We start from the raw sequence: 19,792 nt of genomic DNA, 5'->3' as shown, positions 1-19,792 counted from the left end.
AGACAGTTATCACTGAAGTTGGTGACATTACTCTGTCTAATAGCTTTCAGAGATTAAGGCGTTAGAGATCTGTAATAGATATTACTCTCCAAAAGGGGTTCAGTTCGAGTTATGAAAGAGAACCACAACAATGTCTGAAAACATCTTTCACCAACTGTAAGAAGCTATGTGTTGTGATTTGCATAAAAGTTTATGAACAAAGCATGCTTGATTTTAGACCACATGGCGAGGATAAGTTACTAATCTCTCTTATCACACCCTATAAGGCAGTATTGACAGCTACTATTTCGAGATGGGTGACAGCGGTGATGTCTGAAGCAGGGGTAGATTTGTCTAAATTTGGAGCGTACTTATCTCATGGTGCAATGGCCAGCATAGGTTTTGGGCAGGAGGTTCACTTGCAGGGAAGCTTAAAACATTCATAATGGGAGCCTCCGGTCTTGCAATGAAATGGCGATTCTCCAATTATCTTACAGAGAGAATCTTGATTTCATTAAAGACTACGGAGGCTAACATTATCCCACCCGCCACACCCATGTGTTACTTTACAATGAGGAAATTGTAAATATTTTTGGTTGTGGGTTATGCATTATTATTGTTTTTTTTTTTTTAGTCTATTATTTTCTATTCGCAGCGTTATAAATGTCTACTTGCATTTCTTTCCTATTGGTATGACTTGATTTTTTTCCCTCTTTTCCAGAGTATTTGTTACTGTGAGACTTTCACGAACCAAGTCAAGTGCAATTAGTTGAAGTCTTCAGAATAAAGCAACGTGGGATTCGCTGTTTTTCGTCGCAGCTTTAAGAGGAAGATGCCTAGTTACCATGGTGTTATATGCTGTATTACAAGTTCTTATTGGAATGTTTTTATTCATGATGTGCGTTCTTTAAAGGGCTGCATGCTGGGGCAGCAATAAAAGGTTATTGCATAATGTTGGCCTCCGTAGTCTTTAATGAAATCAAGATTCTCTCTGTATGATAATTGGAGAATCGCCATTCTCTTTGTGTGACACCCCAAGAATACCTCAAAATCATTGGTTCAGGGAGAGGAAAAGCGACCTGAGGCACCTGATGTCAGTGCACTGAACAGTGGGTTCAAGGGGATCACTGACATGTTCGGCTTCTCTCAGTTTAGGGTTATCTGTCTTCCCAGTTCACTGTTTTTTTAAAGTTTTTAAATACAGCAATATGGAAATTCACTTTAACTGCTATCTAGTACATTAAGCTTCTTCTGTGAATGCAGGTCAGGCTCCATGAACGAAATGCAGAGAACCCCACAGCCAATCATTGGTACCTGGAAATGACAAGCTGTTATCAACACACCAGCATCACACAGGGTTCCTGAGGCGGACTTTAAAGCTAGGTAGTAGAAATCTCCCATGGATACCATCAGAGTCCACTGCTTACCAGCCAGGGTACTGAGTGCAAACACCTCTTTCAGGTCTGAAGTAAGATTCCCCGAGCACACTCCTCGACACCACCCATCTGAACCTGGCTAGACTCTCAAGTCTACCTTCATCTTACCAAACCTTGTACATGCTCTACAATACCTCCCTACGGCATCTTCCTATAGAGCGCTGAACACATCAATAACAATGAAAACCTGCTTACTGTTCTCCAGTCAAGGTTCACGAGGGTCATGGAATCAGAACCCCCCCCCATTAAAAACACCTGATGATATATCCAAAACGTTAGACGCCGGCGTTTCCCTGACTCCTCGTTCTGCTCGATCTTACAGCAGCATTCAACAAAACTGGTCACAGTTGATTGCTGTCCCTCTTTGAAAGCAGCTTTGGCTTTAGGTAAATAGTTTTTACTTATTTTGCCTCCTTTCTCTCCAAACATTCTCAAATTGTCAAGATAGAGCACTGTCGCGGATCCTGCTCCAGTCACGCATGGAGTTCCCCAAGGCTCTATTCTAACCTCTACACTCTCTAACTTGTGTCTGAACCCACTGTCTGAAATTTGCAAAGGGACAGGTGTCACTATTTATCAACAGGCAGATGACACACAAGTTTTGAAACCCACAACACTTTCAGACACACTCGCCCTATGAACTGCCCTTCAGACATGGATAAAGGCAAACTTCCTCACTTTTGCCCATAAAAAGGCAGAATTTACCGTTATCTCCTGAACACAAAAAAAATCTTACACTCTAACCTGCTGAGGCGTCTAAACATTACCAAATTCTCTCCCTCTCTTTCGCAGACAGTCTTATCCCTTGGAATCACACGGGACTCCGCTTCCTGTATTACCCCATGTAAGAATTGCAAAGTGGCTTACCTTCAACTCCAGGTACTTAAACAATGAAAACCGCTCTTATGTCCAGATTGCCTAAAAACAGCAGTTTGTACACTATTTCTCTCGTCTTGACCTCGACAATGCTGGTCTGACAAGGTGATTCCCTATCTGCCCTGATGCCTCTCGTATGTGTCCTACATGCCCCAGCCAGACTCTTCTCTTCAACAGAGAAATTTGACCACATCATTCCAATCCTAATCCAGCTTTACGGAGTTCCCATTGAGGCCAGAAATTAATTAATGCTGCGATGTCTAGCCTACAAAGCTATCCACTCTTTAGCTCCACCTTCCTTGTAAATCTACTCAAGACCTCCAGTGGGACGAGAACCCTTAGGAACAAACACAGCCTTCTTCTGGGCATTCCTACTATCGGAATCTCTTGTTACATCAATCATTTGCATTACTTAATGCATCCTATTTATAAAAATAGAACATTAATAAAAGAATACAATCTTCATTCATTGTTCCACACTTCGTAAAATCAAAGACCCGATTATATTGTCCATAAAGTGCTGCATCTTAACATCGGCCTCATCTTTAAAAACCATAATCATCATAAAACTGTATATTTAATTATTTGATTTTCTTCTGCAATTCTTCCTAATTCCTTTAGGTAAAAATTTATGAATTTAACCCCCCTGCAGACCCGCGGAATCGAAGACCCACCTAACCAGGTGGTTACAGCTTCATTCTTGACAGCTGCCTCCAACCTCCTGAACTCTCTGCCTCCAGAAATTAGGACCAAACCTGCCCTGCAGTCCTTTCACCATCCTCAATAGACTCATCTCTCTACACTGTATCCGTCCCATTGACTCGGATGCAAAGCAACTGTTCAAGCTTAAGCCCATCTACTCTCTCTTCTAAGCTGTTCTGGCTCTCGTATACTTCTGTCTCTTCTCCTAACTTTTCCTCCCCCACCCCGTTTCGCTTTCCCTTGTTCTCCTCTCCTTTTATACCTTCCCCACTCTTGCTATCCCCCAACATCCAGCTTCTCTCATCGTCACCACACTCTTGCTCTCCTCCACGATACCCAACCATGCTCTTTCCTCCCATACACCACTTCTCTGCAGCTACTGCTCATCTTGCTTGCTTGTCCCTAATAATCGCTCATTATGCTCCAGTTCTCCTTCCCTTCAAAATTCTCATTCTTTCACTAACTCTCTATCCCCTATCATCCATTCTCTCCTGTTCATCACACATCTGCTCTCTCTTTTGCCTTCACCACCTTGCTCCTACGTCCCTCTTGCCCACTTCGGCTCCTCTTCCTCCAGGTCCCCCATCGCTCACTCATCCCACTCTAGTTCTCCTCAGCTCCAATTTTCTCATCGTCCCTCCAGTCCTCTCATTACTTTTTCTGATGTATCTCCACCATATTCACTCAACTTACAGGTATCTCATTCCCAACAATGGAAAGGTCAGTCAACTTAAAAATTCAGGCTAAAGATTTCTCTCTGCCTTAACTAACACCAAGTCTTGTGAACACATGAATCAACCAGCAAGGCTATGTATAAAACGTGCAGTAAACTATCCAGTAAATTAGGTAAAACGAATGCCCGCTCGCTGGTTTCACCCAGCGTAAAATAATGGATAAAGGTGCCATACACGCATTCTTAGAACTTACAACTAGTAACAACTTCAGGCCTCTGCTTCCGTCAATCGTTATCTGTTGTCCTCCTGGCTCAATGAAGGGGCTTAACTGTATTAAGTTACTAGTGGCTTCATTGCCATCTAGAAAGCATGCGTTTGTCGGGGACACCACCCGATCCTGTTGTCTATCAGCAATAATTTGCCACCTCTATTGGATGCTGGAACCTATATGCAAGCCTCTGGATTTTTCAACCAGCTCAGAGAGAGGCCACTTTGGTTGGCATCTGCATGCAAACAGATAACTGAGCCAGAAGATTAGGAGAAATAGTAAACCTTATGAAACAGCTGACAAACACCCACTAGAACTACTAACAGGCTCACAAAACGATAACCAGCCAACCATTACCCATCTTTCGCGACATCATTTGGAGCCTACGAACGAGTATACTGTGAGCGACGCCTCAGGATGGCGCGAGTGTAAGGTAGTTACAAATGCATTTCGTCCTCCCCCTCTCATCCGGACACAGGTATACCTACATGTAGCAAACAGCCATGCATCTCCAAGCCCTGCTTGGAGCCGTACTCTGGCCATCTAAGCTTCTCTTTGACCACACAATCGTCCAACCATTACAGCAGGCTGTGGCTTGCCGATTGTTGGAGTAGTCAGGCTCTGGCCTGCAACCATTCACACAATACAAGCAGGCTTTGGCCTCCATCTAACCAGACAGACAATAAGTCCTGCAACCTACACCAGGATTTTAAGTGTGCTGCACAAATGACATTTTACAATAACTGTGTCTTTTTCTAGTACTCCGAACTCTTGCCTTAGGAAGCAGAAGTCTACCAGAGTCAAACACTGCATTGGTTGTAGAGAGCTCAAAGAGCTGCTTTGGACAAGAAATCAATAGACCTGCACAACATGCAACAGAGGGGAGCAAATACTGAGAATGCAAGCCAGAGACAGGAGAAGAGGGGCTGACAGAAAAGAGTAGAACAGCAAGGGAGAACACTGACAATAACCATGCACTAGACAGTCACAGGAGGAGAAAGAGGGAACATAGCCCGGAGACAGAGAAGCAGGGTACAGGTAAAGGTTCACTAAAAGGTGCAAGTCTCATGAACTAAAGCCAGTTTCAGTCACCAGTGCAAGTCTCAGCTCTCTCAGCACCAGTTCCCTCACTGTTTGTAAGTCTACCTTTGTGGAATACTGCCCGGATCATTATGTGCCAATCCTATGAAAAGAGCATCAGGCGCGCCCACGAGTTAATCTGTTTCTGCAACCACCAGCAGTGAAACGACTGTAGACACTAACACACTCGTGAGACCTCTGAGCCACTGTTCCACCACGTAAGAGGCAGTACAGAGAACCAGAAGATGTGTTCTATCAACCAAGAGACAACAGAGAGAACCACTAGGTCAGCTTCATCACTTTCAAAAAGTTTATTCACGCTTCTCAAATTGTTTTTATAAATAAACAATAAATAAAAAAGGCAGAAAATCTCTTTCATTGTAAGCTATGTGCACGTCTGTTCCGACGAGAAGTTCAACATTTCTTCGAGTTGGGATATGGAAGCGATTTGATTGGCTGAGAAACAACATTCAATGAGGACTCAGAGGGTTGTGCTGGAGCACCTGTGCGTCAAAATGAAGGCCCTGTCACCAGAACCCACAGAAGGTGTGGCAAACACATCCAAGATGCATCTGCTGAACTTCTGAGGTGCACAAACACTGACTTGGAGGGCAACCCCTGCGGTACCCTTCATTGGCAAAGAGGCAAAGTCCCAGGTCCCCCAGGGCCTGTGCTTGGTCTTTACAAGTGTGCAGAATGGGTACAGTGGGACCCCCTAAAGACAATTCTTTTTCCTAGATAACTTAATCTAAACTAGAAACTACCACTCTCTCAGTTCTTTCAAGTGTTGCTAGGCTGAACGCCTCAAACACAAAATGTCTCATACCGTGTCCCTAATCTCTCAAAAAATCTCCCTAATCTCTCAAAAAAACTAACTCTGTACTAATGCCTTTTTCAGGCTCACTGAAGGAAGGAAGTATTTCCAAGGCCTAAGGGAATGACCGCGGGCAGATCCTTTGGTCAGTAAACGGATCTCCTCAAGAGATGCTTTCGTATCCTCCCTTTGACCCAATTGGCACGACATCTACCGACCACCTCCTGAGACAGAGGCGACTGGAGAGAGAGTGTCACTGCTAATATTGCAACAAGTATTATCCAGGTGGTCGAGCCATTGCTAACTGCTCAATGGCCAATAGGTCGGATGATAACCATGGATCATTTCTCCTCTCCTAGAAGGAGGGAATATTCCTCTGAGCTGCAAACTCTGCAAAATCCTTCATGGCCGGACAACGCCTGCGAATTCATAACCAAGTTCCTTGAGGTCAGAGAAAAGGAACAGAGGCAGGCAGGAGAGTCTGGACCAAGGGGGAGAGAACAGGCGCCTCTTTGGAAATCTTGGAGGCACCCCACAGCTGTAGATTTAAAGCGGCCCGCGTCCTGTATTCCGCTGCAGAGCTACAGAAAGTGTCACTGCTTGTTCTCTTGCCTCACTTGCGAAAGGCAATCATGTCACTGAGAAAAAGATTCAGAATGAACCAAAGGCGATGCGCAAGAGGGGTGTGTCGTCAGGAAAGTGTTTAGATCTCGGAGGCCAATCAGCCCAAAATCCGTAACTGATAACGACACTTGGGTGGCAGCATCTTCCGTGGCATCATGGCCCAAATCCACATTGGCAAGAAGGGGGCGCCCCTCATTAATTCCCCCTGGGAGAGCAAAGTCCAAGGTTATGCGCCCACCAACACTTGGAAGCATGTCCTGAGGGTCCGTTGGGTCCGGACCTGTCGGCAGCTGGTAGAACCCAGCGTCCGATGTGTGGAGAAGGCCCCTGTCGCAGAGGGAAGGGATCTCGGAGGGTTCGTCCACAGGATCAAAAGAACAATTTGTCTCAGAGGGAGTGCTACATTCATATCCGTGTCCAGAACCGCTCAAGCTCCCCACGCTGCACGCTGTGCTCCCCACGCTGCCAGGATCTGTCATGAGAGAAGAAAGAAGGATTAAGAAGCAGAAGTACTCGCAACAAACGCACACATGGGTGCAACACAGTCGTAGAAGCTTGAGTAATCTCTCTTAAACACAGACAGATGCAAAGGCTTGCAGCCAATCGAGAATTGGTGGATCCAGAGCGAAAGACCGACATCTGCTACGATTTTTTGTTCAATACAGAAGTATTTGGTGAATATCTGGAAGGATATTTTTGGAAAAGGTTCCTTTACGTGCCTAGAAATGAGATATGACCCTTGAGCGCTGTTCTGGTGTAAACAGAATTCATGTTTAAATAGCCAGCTGCTTGGGATACAAACTGTTCCACATAGGTCAACAGAGCGGGTTAAGGGCCCACATCATCAGCCTGGTCAGAAGGACTTACCTGCATTATCCATGCCCAGGTGGTCTTGGCTAAAGTGGGAGTCCAGGCAGTTTGGGGCGGAGGGTACAGGTAGAGAACTAAGGGGTCGGCTGATGCATTCCATATCACCACCATCCAAGTCATTGTCCATGTAATCCCTGCACCATCAAAGAGAGGGGGAGAGCACATGAGACAGTGTAGGCAGGTTCACAATGATCAACATTACAGTAAAGAGAAGGGAAAAAAAGCATGCACGTAAAAGCAGGTCACAGATCGTTCTACTGTAGCTGGAGAAAAGGTCGCGTAAGTTATTCTGGTGCAGGGAGGTCAATTAGAAGGAAGTGGGAATGGTGATGGGTGATAATGTAATAAACAAAAAAGTGATGAGCGGAATGTTCGAATTAATCTCAGCCACTGGTAATTACTCGGTGCTACATCCCAGTCTGTTGTTATTCTCACACAATGCAACTTCAGTTTAGGCCCATCATATGCAAACTCTGCTCCTATGGGTACAGTTCAGCTTGAACTGCCGGAGCAGGTCCTCCCTGAACTAGAACAGAAGCGACCAAAGACCATCATCGCCTTGATTGGGGCTCGTCAGTCGGGTACAGCATAGTTCCAGTGACAGTGTGCACGAAACCCATTTCTGGGCAAACTCATCCCCCTTATGGCATCACACTGAAGTATGCAAACAAGTGGTGGATGGAATGCTTTGATCAACCTCAGAAATGGGCAATCGCTCGGGTTAGCATTCCAACCCATCATTCTTTTGTCCACCATGCCAACTTAGTTTAGCACGGAGACCACGTATGATAAAGTAAATCACAGAGTCCGCAATCCTGGCAATAACGGAAAAAGAAGAGACAGTGTGTTACAAAGCAAGTCAAAGAATATGTGATCCGTGCACTAGTAGAACAGGAAAAAAAGTAGGGTGAGAATGTAGATCACAAGACGTGCAAGTCTTGCACTTTTAATAAAAGGAGCGAGTAAGAAGAGTGAGACGCTATTTCATCGATCGATGGACTCTAGCACTGTTTGAAAGAGGAAAGAAGACCTGCCAGTGGAGACAGCATCGCACGGGGTACGATAAAACCAGCACTATTAGAAGAGAGAGCAAAGGCACGGATTAGAATACATATCCTAGGACATGTACCTACAGCACTGTTAGGAAACAAGTGAGGAAGAAGATTGGTCATAAGGCAAGTCACTAGTCGTGTCGCTCTTGCATTATTCGAATTCACACCGGTAAAGCTAAAAGGTCTCACCTTTTGCCTCGGCCAGTGCAGACACATTGAGCTACAATCAGCAAAAATATATGGTTTTGAGGATGCGTAACAGCATCGTAAAAAGAACAATTGTGTAATTGCGTATGTGAACTAACGCAGTATGATGCTACAGTGCACACCACGCATGATGATGTATATATGCGTGCGTCACCACCTATGCACCTGCATATGTCATGACATCATTGTCATTTTTAAATTTCCTATTCCAAGAAGGCGCATGCCCACCACGGAGAGGTAAGTTAAAAAATGAATAAAATGTGCAGGAAAGTGCACTTTCAGAAAGGAGAAGCCAGGCAGCAATTTGCATCTGCCAAGCCCTCCTAAAAAATGTTTTTTTAAATAAATAAAAATAACAGGACAGGGTGGGGTTGGGGGGATAGGGAACAACGGAGAAGTGGAGCTGAGGGGAATCAAGTAAAACTGCTGTGGAGCGGTGTGGATGAAGACGAAGGGGCAGGATAGAAACACAGGAAGGGGGCGGTGGATTCGTAGAGGGGTGTGGGAGCCAATGGACACTTGGGTGTGTAAAGGAGAAAGCAGCACACAGGAGAGAGCAAGAAAAGACATGGACTCGTATGGAATGCTTGAAGCAGAAGAAAAAGTAATTTCATGAAAATGATTAGTAAAAGAATTTTCAGTCATCCAATCAAAAGGATGGTACAGAATATATGCTCCAGGTGAGGAACAAACAAAAGAGGAAGGAAAGTCATCAAATTAGAAAGAAGCAAATGAGATGGACATGAAAGTCAAGCAGTGAACATAAATATGCTGACCCAAAGCCCACTTCAAGTATTGCTATTGTCCACAATAGGTCTTTCTACAATAAAAAGCTAAAGCTCACTGGGTAAGATCTAAAAAGGAAAGAGAGAGAGGATGGGTGGGTGGGAACAACATCAGAGCATGAGCAAGCTTAGTACCACTGGAAATAGGCGGGAGAGGAGGATGGGTGAGACTGAGCGTCACAGACTGCACACATGGAACGGGCATAGGAACACGTGTCACACACTACACAACCCCAGCACCATCAGCACGAGGAGAAAGACAGCATTCAATGTTACACCCTGGAATGCTGGGAGGTTCCATAAAGACAATGCAGCGACAGAGGCGGTACTGCCTGGTGGACATCCTCAGCCTCCATTGCAATGATTCTATTGGGTCTGTGCCTTTCAGTTGGAACTTTCGGTGGGTGGAACATTCCGATAGCATTCTAGCCCTTCCATCGAGGGCTATGCATATCGATCCATGACTTTCCGCCAACGGGTCACTGCTGTGGCCTCAAGCTTGGGTCCATAATTTCTGGAGGGGACACAGGACGACTAGTCTACCACAAACAGTATTTTCAAATGAAGTCTGCAAAGACAGGAGACCCTCTCTTGGTTCCTTCAAGCTCTAAGAAACATTTCAAAGAATCTGTGGTGAAGCTGCCCGGCAGACAAGGGAAAGAAAAGTATGACAGAACGAGCCCGCCCCAGAGATAGCTTTACGTACATGACTCCGGTGTGCATGCTGCACTTCTTCCTGCCAAAGCGGGTCTGCTGTGCAAAATAGTCATATCGATCCGATTTCTTCCACGTGTAGTAATACTCCACACACTCGCCAACAGAGCGGGTGCGCACCTTAAGGGGTGGGAGAGAAGATGTTACAACGAGAAGCTGGACGTTGGGATGAATGCAGAAAAAGGATTGGTAGACAAGAAGTAAAACATGCTCTTACTGAACACTTGGTGAAAACAATTTCTTAAAGGACATAATACGAAACAGATGGCCTTACCTTGTTTGCTTGGATGAGATGAAAGTTCTTCCCATGCACTCTGAACCCATGCTCAAAGTTCCGCCTTTCTTCCCCACTCCAAGCACAGAGTTCATCTGCACAAAAAGAAGCACAAAAAGAGGCAGAGGGTGAGAAGCATGCAAGAAATACAGATTAGAAAGTGAAAATACAAAGGCAAATGAGACAAATGAAGAACAGAAAGTAGATGCAAATAAAAAGTAATGGGAGTGACAAAATAAAGGGAAAGAAGAGAAAGGAAGATTAAGAGAGAGATACAGGCGCCACACATTAAGAACAACTGAAGCCACAAAAGGTCAGTGTATGGCGGTCCAGGAAACCTGGGAGCTGGCTGCAGGGCACACCTCTGCATGTAGACACTAAACAGAAGGGTGAGCAACCGATCATCCGATCTGTGAAGACACCCAGTGTTTGGTTGCAACACTTTCACATTCTTGTCTGGTTAACTTCTGGGGCCTCCTGGCTACTGAAGCATTCTGCACACTGGTTCAGCCAGGAGGCCACATCCCCAATGCTATCTAATCCACTCGCCAAAAAAAGGCCAAGCATTTGCCTGCAAGCTCATTTCTAGATATTGATTTTCCTACAGAGCCACCTTTCTGTAAACGGTTGGCCTGAAAATGGCTCAAGGTTTGTCATTAAACCAGCGACTTGGTCAAACACAATTTGTATGTGTGTGAACTATTCAGTCGGTTTCAGAGCGCTGAGCACGAGACCTTAATGCGGTATCCCATGTAACTGGCTGTAAAACTAGTCCCTTACACTCTTTCACATTCTAAATGCATGTGTAGTGCACTACACTGACATGTCGGGTTGGTTCTGGAAGCATGTAGAGCGCAGCCGATCCGAGCACCTAAGGAACAGGAGTTTGCTTTTATCTCCGTATAGATGCAACAAAAGGTCATTCAGACGTATCTGCATCACACCCCATAAGCAAATTAAAATAAAGCTTTGGAGTAACAGGAAAGACAATATGTCACGTGTCTGGAGATTTGCCTGTGACAAGGGGCAAACACACCAATGGGGGCCAGAGATCCAAAGTGGTTAGCTGAAAGGTTAACATGAAATTGGCTTTATACAACCACATGACCACTGCGCTCTCGACGGGACCCTCTCATCCACGTGACACACGATGAAAACCCTGTCTCCAGGTTGCACGAAGACAGGCTCTTGCTACCCCAGCAGTTTCGTTTTTAGGAATCTGGACTAGCGATGACAATTTTTAGAAAATAACCTCCATTATGGGTAGGGAGAGTTAAGGCAAAGACAATCAAGATGGAAACGGAAATGACATCACATTGAGGGTTGGGAGAATGCTGCGGTTAAGAATGTCGATGAGAGAGAGAAAAGAAAAATGGGAATTCTTAAGAAGCATTCGGGTTAGGAGATTACCATGCATCAGTTTGTAAAACTTATAAATCCTGAGATTCTGACACCCCCTTCTTACACCCTGTCTGCACCACTTCTAGCCAGAAGGGCAGGGGATCCAGGGGGGCATGGTCCTATAGCAGCAATATAAAGTTCTGTTCTCTAGATTTACTACTATGAGATACACAAACTCGCAATAGCTTGCACCTTTTTGTCCCTGTGTTGTAAGAAAAACTCCTGCTGTGCCATGTTAATGATTATGAGATTAACAATCAATCTTTAGTCCCCGTTAACCCCACCTTAAAGAAAAAAGCCCTATACTTCTTGGTTAAACTGTAGGACATACAGAAACTATAATTATTTTTTCCCGTAACCCCTACACTACAAGATAAAGTCCTGGTATCTACAGTTAACAACTTTGACATAAACTATAATCTTCTGCCCCTGTAGCTCTCCTGGAACAAGACAAAGCCATGCCAGGCTTGGCTTCGCCCCCTGTACCAACCACTACAAGGTGTTCCCTAGGAGTCCAGCAGGCCTGGGAGTTTTGTCTACTTCCATGTGAATGGAAGGGTTCATCGGGCCACAGAAGGGTCGGTCCAGTCTCAGAAACGAGGAGGGCGTTTGTCATTCTTCTCACCTTAGAGAAACGATTCTGTCCATTCAGCCCAAGAGGATCTACCTATCGCTATTGCTACATAACAAGGCTAAGACTAGACACATTGTAGGACATCCCTTGGAGCCGTTTCATTCTTGGGACAGAGAGGAGTAGAACAGGGCACCTCTACGGCCAGATGTGGGGACGACTTACCCTGTATTACTTTGACGTTGAACCTCAACCTGCGAAGCGCCTCTTCTGTATTGAAATTACATTTCACCAGTTCATAGAGAGCCTACAACACAAAACAAACGTATCCAGTCAGTGAATGCAAAACGAGAAGCACTGGCCGAGGAGCCTCAAAGAAGCCGGCTACCAGTGAACAGAAAACATAAGCAATGCGACTCCCTGCCCACCGCGGGGAAAGACCGCTGGACTGGGTCAAGCCCATTCAGGTACCTCTGGGCACACTTTTCGTCCAAACTTACCTGCAGCGTTACTACCTCCTTTTCATCAAGGAGGATATGAAGACAGACCTAGCGAGAGGATGAATACAACAAGCTTCTCTGTTCACAGAAATACGTTCATCTGCCTCTCTGAGACACTCCGAACCCTAATCCCCAGTGACGTGCTCTTGAGAATCCACGCTACGTCCCTATGTTTCACCACAGCAAACAACCCTCACCAGTTGCATGTAGTTCAGCCTGTGAGTGAACCTATTGTTCGCTAGCATGACTGAGCTCGCGGCTCTACGTCGCTGGCTGTCTTCATCATCTATCACTGGTGTGAACGGGGACCCCAGTTCAGGTCCCCAACAGCACTTCCAGTTTTTTATCTGTATGGCAATCTCCCTGGGTCCCTTTTAGGAAGACTATCGAAAGTGGTGTACATCTCTGCCGGCTGGCAGCTTTGCTGAAGGGTCGTCTGTGTGACCTCTCTGTGTGCCGCACAGCAGCCCAGAAGCCTGAATGATGTCCATGGATACACATCAGTCAGCACATGGCACTCGGTACCCAAGGATGGAAACCAGTCTTTGCTATGGCTCCCAGGGTGGGAACGCATTGCGCTTCTCTCATTCTACAATCAACCTGACAGTAAAGTAGTCAGAAACCCTTTCATTGAACAACCAGCAGATCACACACGAATACAGATCAAGTGCTTTGAGGACTTGTGTTCAATACTGAGGCGTGCGCAGCTGTACCTGCTCGTTGTCTTTCACAGCCTCCCCTTCAGGCAGGCTGTCGTTGCACACCTCATCCCATTTCCGCTTGGCAGCACGATACAGGAACTCCTCAACTTCCTGCTCTGGGAGGACATTGGGGTCCCACAGCAACAGATCCTCTGCCTCCGACCCTGAGAAGAAGGAGAGAGCAAGTAAATTTCAGAAGGCAGCCACAGCACAGCGTCTTCTTTCTGCTATAGTTTTACGGTATTGGCAGTGCAATATTCTACGGCCTTTGCCCATCCTTTCAGATGCTATTGCTTGCTTTCCCTTTCCACTTTGTTTGTAACTGAGTTATTGATATTGTATGAAACCAAAGAATAATCATGAATTAAATTTACTTTAAGAAATGTGTACTTCTAAATATATGTATTACGGTAGCAACCAGACCACACATCTACTGAAGAAAAACGAATTCTAGATAAACTGTTGCAAAATCGAAACTAAGAAGTGAATAAACTCCCTAGCCCCAATAGCTCACTCTGCGTCCAGCACTCTCACCTTGTTCACTCTGAGGATCTATGTGAAGAGGAGGCAGGGCGACTTGGTACTGAGGTCCCACCATGATCTCCTACAAGAGAAGAGTTACAAGGGAAAGCAGGGTCAATGGAGTTTTCTTCAGCGCAGGTAGCCAAACAGACTGCACATCAACCATGGAAATGACCTCTGAACCTGCAGCGGAACCACGGGTCTGGACTAGCACCTCAGCTGCAATGGCTGTCCATGCGGACACCTGCCAACGTATGCTAAATCAGGAACCCATTACCCCACTTACAGACCCACCCTCCCACCTCAAATGGCAGCACTTCTGGAAGTGATGTACAAGCGTAAGTACTTGTTGCTGCACAGGTCAACTGCAGGTAAGTGACGACAAGTTAACGCGACAAAAGAGAGGTGACATTATATACCACTGCAAACTGCATCATTAACATCATTACCTGGAGGGAGCTTTGCACCCCTCACTTCTAAAATTAATACAGCCACACTCATCTGCAATTTCAGCTGAAGAATATCACCTCTTATCAAAAGTGAGCTGTTTTTATAGGTGTGGAAGACGGCACATCCTTGGTTGAGTTACACTGTGACCAGATTGCACTATAAGCGTGGGAATGCACTGCAAATGTAAAATGACTTTTCTAATCACTGAAGAGACTTTGTTCAGTGGAGGTTCATGATGCACGAGTGTCTAGTCCCACCAGAGAAGGACGAGACTGGGTTTCTCACCTTCTTATAGTCGTTCGATGGAAGAGAATCATCAGAAGAGGCAGTGGAAGCGGAGGAAGAAGACTCCTTGTCTTCGTCTGCGAGGTAATTTGCTGTTAGGGAAAAAAGGATTAGGTTAAGTGGCTGATTGGGCGCACTGCTCCATGCTTCAATGACAACCCAAGTACTTAGTGAGCATGTCCGTGTCAAATTCAAACAAGTCTTGAGACAAAATCCACTGACCAAACAGACAGCCTGAGATTGGTAATCCTTTCACTCGCACCAGGGTTTCTGGCAATCTGAGACCATTCACGTGCTCCTCACACCTGGTCCCCTCAATGAACACCAGAGGAACTGCCACCTTCCCAAGATGGCACAGCAGCAGCCTAGTGGGATGGCATCTCTACCACCTCTCAACAAGGGATACAACAGGTAGGCTCTAAGCACGAGTTATTCAAGACACTGACCCAAACAACAGGACGGAGAGTTTAGTGTTAAACCTGTGCTCCCTGCTCCTTTATGAGTGTTCATGTCACAAACGTAAAAAAATACCCCATAAGATAGCAGCAGGACACACTTACAGCCAGTGGTGCTTGGAAATAGGTCAGAGGCTGCATGGGAGGTCACGGAAGGAGTAAGCTCATCTGCTGAGGACTGCGTCTCTTCTTCTTCTTCCCCTGAAAGTAAATCTTTTGCAATCTGTTCCTACCAACACAAATATACAAAAACATATTGTTACAAAAGTCTACAATGTGGGGAGAACTGGGGCAATTGTAGGGCCCTTTCTGGAGCACATTTGGAGATCTGATCAACATGCACAGTTGTTTTTTTTAAATTAGATTTACTATTCACAACATAGGACAAATTCACCAAATACAACACAAACAGCATACACAACAATGATAAGTCCTTCAAGTAATCAATTTCCTCTCATTCTTAATATCTATATTATAAAAAAAAATATCCTCCCACTACTTTACATTGTTGTTTAACATCTACGTATAATACTATTCAATGAAAAGACGACAGTTGAAAACTTAGTTATAGTTAGGAAAACGTTATTTATTCTTTCTATACAAACCAAACCTAAACAACCCAAACATTAGAAATTCTAAAGTTATAATTATACCTTAACTTTCTAATGTAGGCACCATACTTAAATGACTATACCTTTATTCCTTTTTTCTATACAAACCAAACTTAAAGTACACAAAAAATATAAAAGTTACAATTATACCTTGAATTTATCATTAATGCACCATCTTCACATTACTATACCTAGTACACCTCTTTACCCACTGCTTTCACACTAACCAGCATTTATAACAAAACTTATGACATCTCAAACCCCATCATTTCTGAGAACACAGTTCCTTTCAAACCTAAGATATAGCCATATCCAACTTTTCTATGTTTATTGTGATTTTTTAAAAGTTTACTGGTACCACAATACTTCCTAAAAGCCAACAAGGTGCTACCGCAGTAGTCCGTAAATTAGAAAAAAAATAAACATAGGGCTCGACTTGTCACATTTGCTGGCTTTCAGAAATTGAGGTCAAAAGTCAGTTTGTCTTCCTATATTTATTTTTCTTTCTGTGACTGAAGTTAGAGGATTTTGTAAAGTGAACTGTGTGATAAATGAACTGTGGAAATTATGTGAAATGAAAGGCTGTAAGATGTAAGGCTTTTTTCAAACACAACACTAAAATAGTAAAGTGAACTGTTCAAACATTTCAAATATATTTCACTAGTTATGAAGAAATATTTTTTTAATTCTGTGGTGAAATAAATATTTTGATAGGTTCAAAACAAATTAAAACCCTGTACTTAGTAATGTGCAAATATATTTTTTTTTTGCCTAAACCCAATTTACAAACATGGTTTATGCGCTATTATCAATAAAACTACATGTTAGTGGGAAACTTTTGTGGCCATTTCAATGGAAAATATGTGATCTGTAAATGACAGTGCACTACCACATCATGCTTTAAGAATATATTTATGAAACTGGAAATTATTACTGCTTCTGCCCAGATGACAATGTTATTAGTGAACTAAAAGGCAAGCCAAGGATCATGTGTACCCTATATATGGTATTGATTCTTGTTATACATGGAGCAAACATTTAGTTTAGTAAACAATAGTTTTTTGTACAGCAGAAAAAGTGAACTTGCATATTTGAAGGTGCTCTCTTATGTGATGATAAAGGAAAAGGCTGCTCCACAAGACAAAATATTTGCCTAGGATCACTCAATTTGAGACCAGTTCATGGGTCACGTACATTACAGTTAGGTCGAGTAGATTTTTCAAGTCACTAGACCTGTTGATTTTTCGAGCCCCGAAACACATAATAAGCAGCTATCCCTATCACTACTATCGTATGTGGGCTTTCTGAAGCCTACTTACAGTACATTTATAAACTCTCCAGCTCTATTTTTGATATTAATGTAAAGAACACAGCCAAACCTCTATAGCCAGTCCAACATGGCTGCCTTTTCGCTGTAGACTATTCGCTAGTAGCCAAACATATTTTGTGATGTCATCACTATCTACTGCGGTAGTACCACAGCACTATCGTGACAACTAATATCGGCAAGTTGTTTTGCCGTATAACTTAGCCATCACTAAACCAATTTAGTTGCCATGTGAAAAAGGATGGTCTACACAGTATACTGTACATTCCTGCGAAATGTAATTAAAATCGTATAGCCATTTTTGCACTACATCTAATAAAACCTCTAGGTAAAATACCTTTGGGCTCAAATCTATTTTGGTACCCCCCCTTTTTTCTTTGCACTCCCTTAACCAAACGCCGCAAAACTTTCCATCATCCGCCAATGTACAACAAGGAATAGTGCTGTAAAGTGTCAGGGAGATTCGTCCAAATTGGTGCAACGTTGTTAAGGGGTAAAAAATGCAAGAAATTCCTATCTCTGGCAAGCCTAACCATAACTACAGAATGGCTACTACCACTCTGATATATATATATATATATATATATATATATATATATATATATATATATATATACACACACATATATATATATATATATACACACACACACACACATATATATACATATACACACACACTAGACTGCAAATCAGGAATCTAATACAAAACGGCGTGTGTTAATAAAAATAAGTAGTACAAATAAATAATTATTATATAGTCTACAAAAAAAATGGCTAACCATTCTCATATATATATTTTAAAATTAAAATATCTTTCAAACATTACTTTCTCCTCTACTGACTAGACCACAATCTTTCAGATGTTTTCTTATTATGTAGATTCAGTATTTGACGTAGTCAGTCGTGAAATTCACTTTTTTACAATTATTAATAGATAAAAGAAACTTTTCCTCTGGAAGGAAGAATGTTGGGTGTCTTAGGAATGAAATCAGGGTGGTGTCTGTTCAGTCTGAACCCACAGATCATGTCTACAGCGCATCCTCACTGAATCCATGTATTATATCACATTTCCACTAAAACTCCCAAAATCACCACACCTTGTCAAATCTCCAGACCCCTTCGAACCCCATACTGTAATATCCAAGAACCATCTAACTCCAACTAAAGGATTAACTTTAGGTTCAAGTATTATTTAATTGTATTCATATCTCTGCAAATTTTCTTTAGCCTCACTCCTGCCACACCTGTATTTTAGGAATTACTCTTCTAAGTTCTTCACACAGGATGAGATTCGTCAGGAGCAGCTTCAGGAATAGCAGGATTTATTCCTTTAGCTTAAAATCTTTTCCATCATTTGATTCCGGTAATTTGTACTTTCACGAGCAGCTTGTATTTAAATTTAAAAGCGTCAAATGACCCCTCAGAGTTGCTATATCTGATGCATTATAAAAGTTAATCTGAGGCTTTCCAGGACAGAGCTGTGGTTCTCATGCCGTCCTGACACAGGGCACGTGGGATAACCGTATCCTTGTACATACACATTACAAAACTCTGCAAAGCCTTAAATCATTCCAGTGTCTGGTAACATTTATCATTAAAAGTCTAACACTGGTCTAAGTGACTGATAATCCACAGAGACTTCAGACCAGAGGTCACCACTCCTTGGATCCATGCAGCGTGGAAGCCCTTACTGCGAGTGGACAGGGCCCCTGCACCTCTGCAGTGGCCGAAGAGTGACTTACAGACAAGTCTTACCAACTGCTGTCTCCTTACAGTCACAAGTCCTTCCAATCTAAGGCTAAGAAGAGCTGGGGGACTATAGCTGCAGCCTGCCACAAAATACCCACAATTTCCATTTGACCGACTGGGGCCAAGTGCTGCACAGGAGAAACTGCATTCTCAATATTCAGCAGGCAATCCACACTTGTGACAATAGTGAACAACTAGAAACCACAAGGAAGGTAGTGCTTGGAGGAGGTATTTTATCGTGTCAGTGTACCCTGTTCTCAAATCCTAGAAGACATGAGATTTATAGACACGACAGTGGGTACCGGTTAGCAGTATACTAGTCCCTGATGGAATTTATGTTCTTTAAATGTCCAATGATGGTACTAAAACTGGTAGATACACACAGATGCACACTGTTACACTTGTACACATGTGTGATCACCATGAGTACTGAGCACCCACTGATCTGCTGCAGTGGTTAGCATCGTATTCTTATGTTCTGTAACATACTGGATTAAGCATCGTGTTGGCCAGCCTCTTCAGAGGGTCTTTTGCTTGCATATGTTGATATTATTTTGAATTCTTTAAGCTGCTGATTATTAGCAATAAGGTGATTCTAATCTGAACACCCCAGACTAAGCACTGAGAAACCTTTATGACTCTGGTGAAGGCCAATCTTCTTCATATAACAGCGGGTGAACTCACGGAGCCGAGTGTCCCTTTTCCTTCTGAAATTGAAGACATTTAGCATGCTTCCACCGTGCAGGCTGACTTTGGTCATTCTCTAAACCTCTATCACAACTATCCACAACAAAGCCGATGGCAAGAGGTGCCTGAAGCTGGGCAGCACCCAGAGAAGCGACTGTCAGACTGCAGCTGCACC

General features: G+C 43.6%; 1 protein-coding gene across 2 annotated transcripts in view; it reads right to left on the bottom strand.

The window, feature by feature from the left end:
* Nucleotides 1-5,311: 5,311 nt before the first annotated feature.
* The window catches only part of MIER2 (MIER family member 2), a 29,006-nt gene continuing 14,525 nt past the window's right edge, over nucleotides 5,312-19,792 (bottom strand). For both annotated transcript variants that reach the window (XM_085637987.1, XM_085637986.1), the window contains exons 5-13: nucleotides 15,346-15,469; nucleotides 14,786-14,877; nucleotides 14,063-14,132; nucleotides 13,541-13,692; nucleotides 12,553-12,634; nucleotides 10,356-10,450; nucleotides 10,074-10,201; nucleotides 7,321-7,457; nucleotides 5,312-6,925 (exon numbers count right to left, since the gene is read on the bottom strand). In XM_085637987.1, the coding sequence (XP_085494113.1) occupies nucleotides 6,465-6,925; nucleotides 7,321-7,457; nucleotides 10,074-10,201; nucleotides 10,356-10,450; nucleotides 12,553-12,634; nucleotides 13,541-13,692; nucleotides 14,063-14,132; nucleotides 14,786-14,877; nucleotides 15,346-15,469 (1,341 nt within the window). In that variant the 3' untranslated portion in view covers nucleotides 5,312-6,464. The remainder of the gene's footprint in view (nucleotides 6,926-7,320; nucleotides 7,458-10,073; nucleotides 10,202-10,355; nucleotides 10,451-12,552; nucleotides 12,635-13,540; nucleotides 13,693-14,062; nucleotides 14,133-14,785; nucleotides 14,878-15,345; nucleotides 15,470-19,792) is intronic.

Source organism: Triturus cristatus, chromosome 12 (genome assembly GCF_964204655.1).
Source record: "Triturus cristatus chromosome 12, aTriCri1.1, whole genome shotgun sequence".
NCBI lineage: Eukaryota > Metazoa > Chordata > Amphibia > Caudata > Salamandridae > Triturus > Triturus cristatus.
The sequence above is the reverse complement of the archived record's forward strand: the minus strand, read 5'-3'. Positions and strand labels throughout refer to the sequence as shown.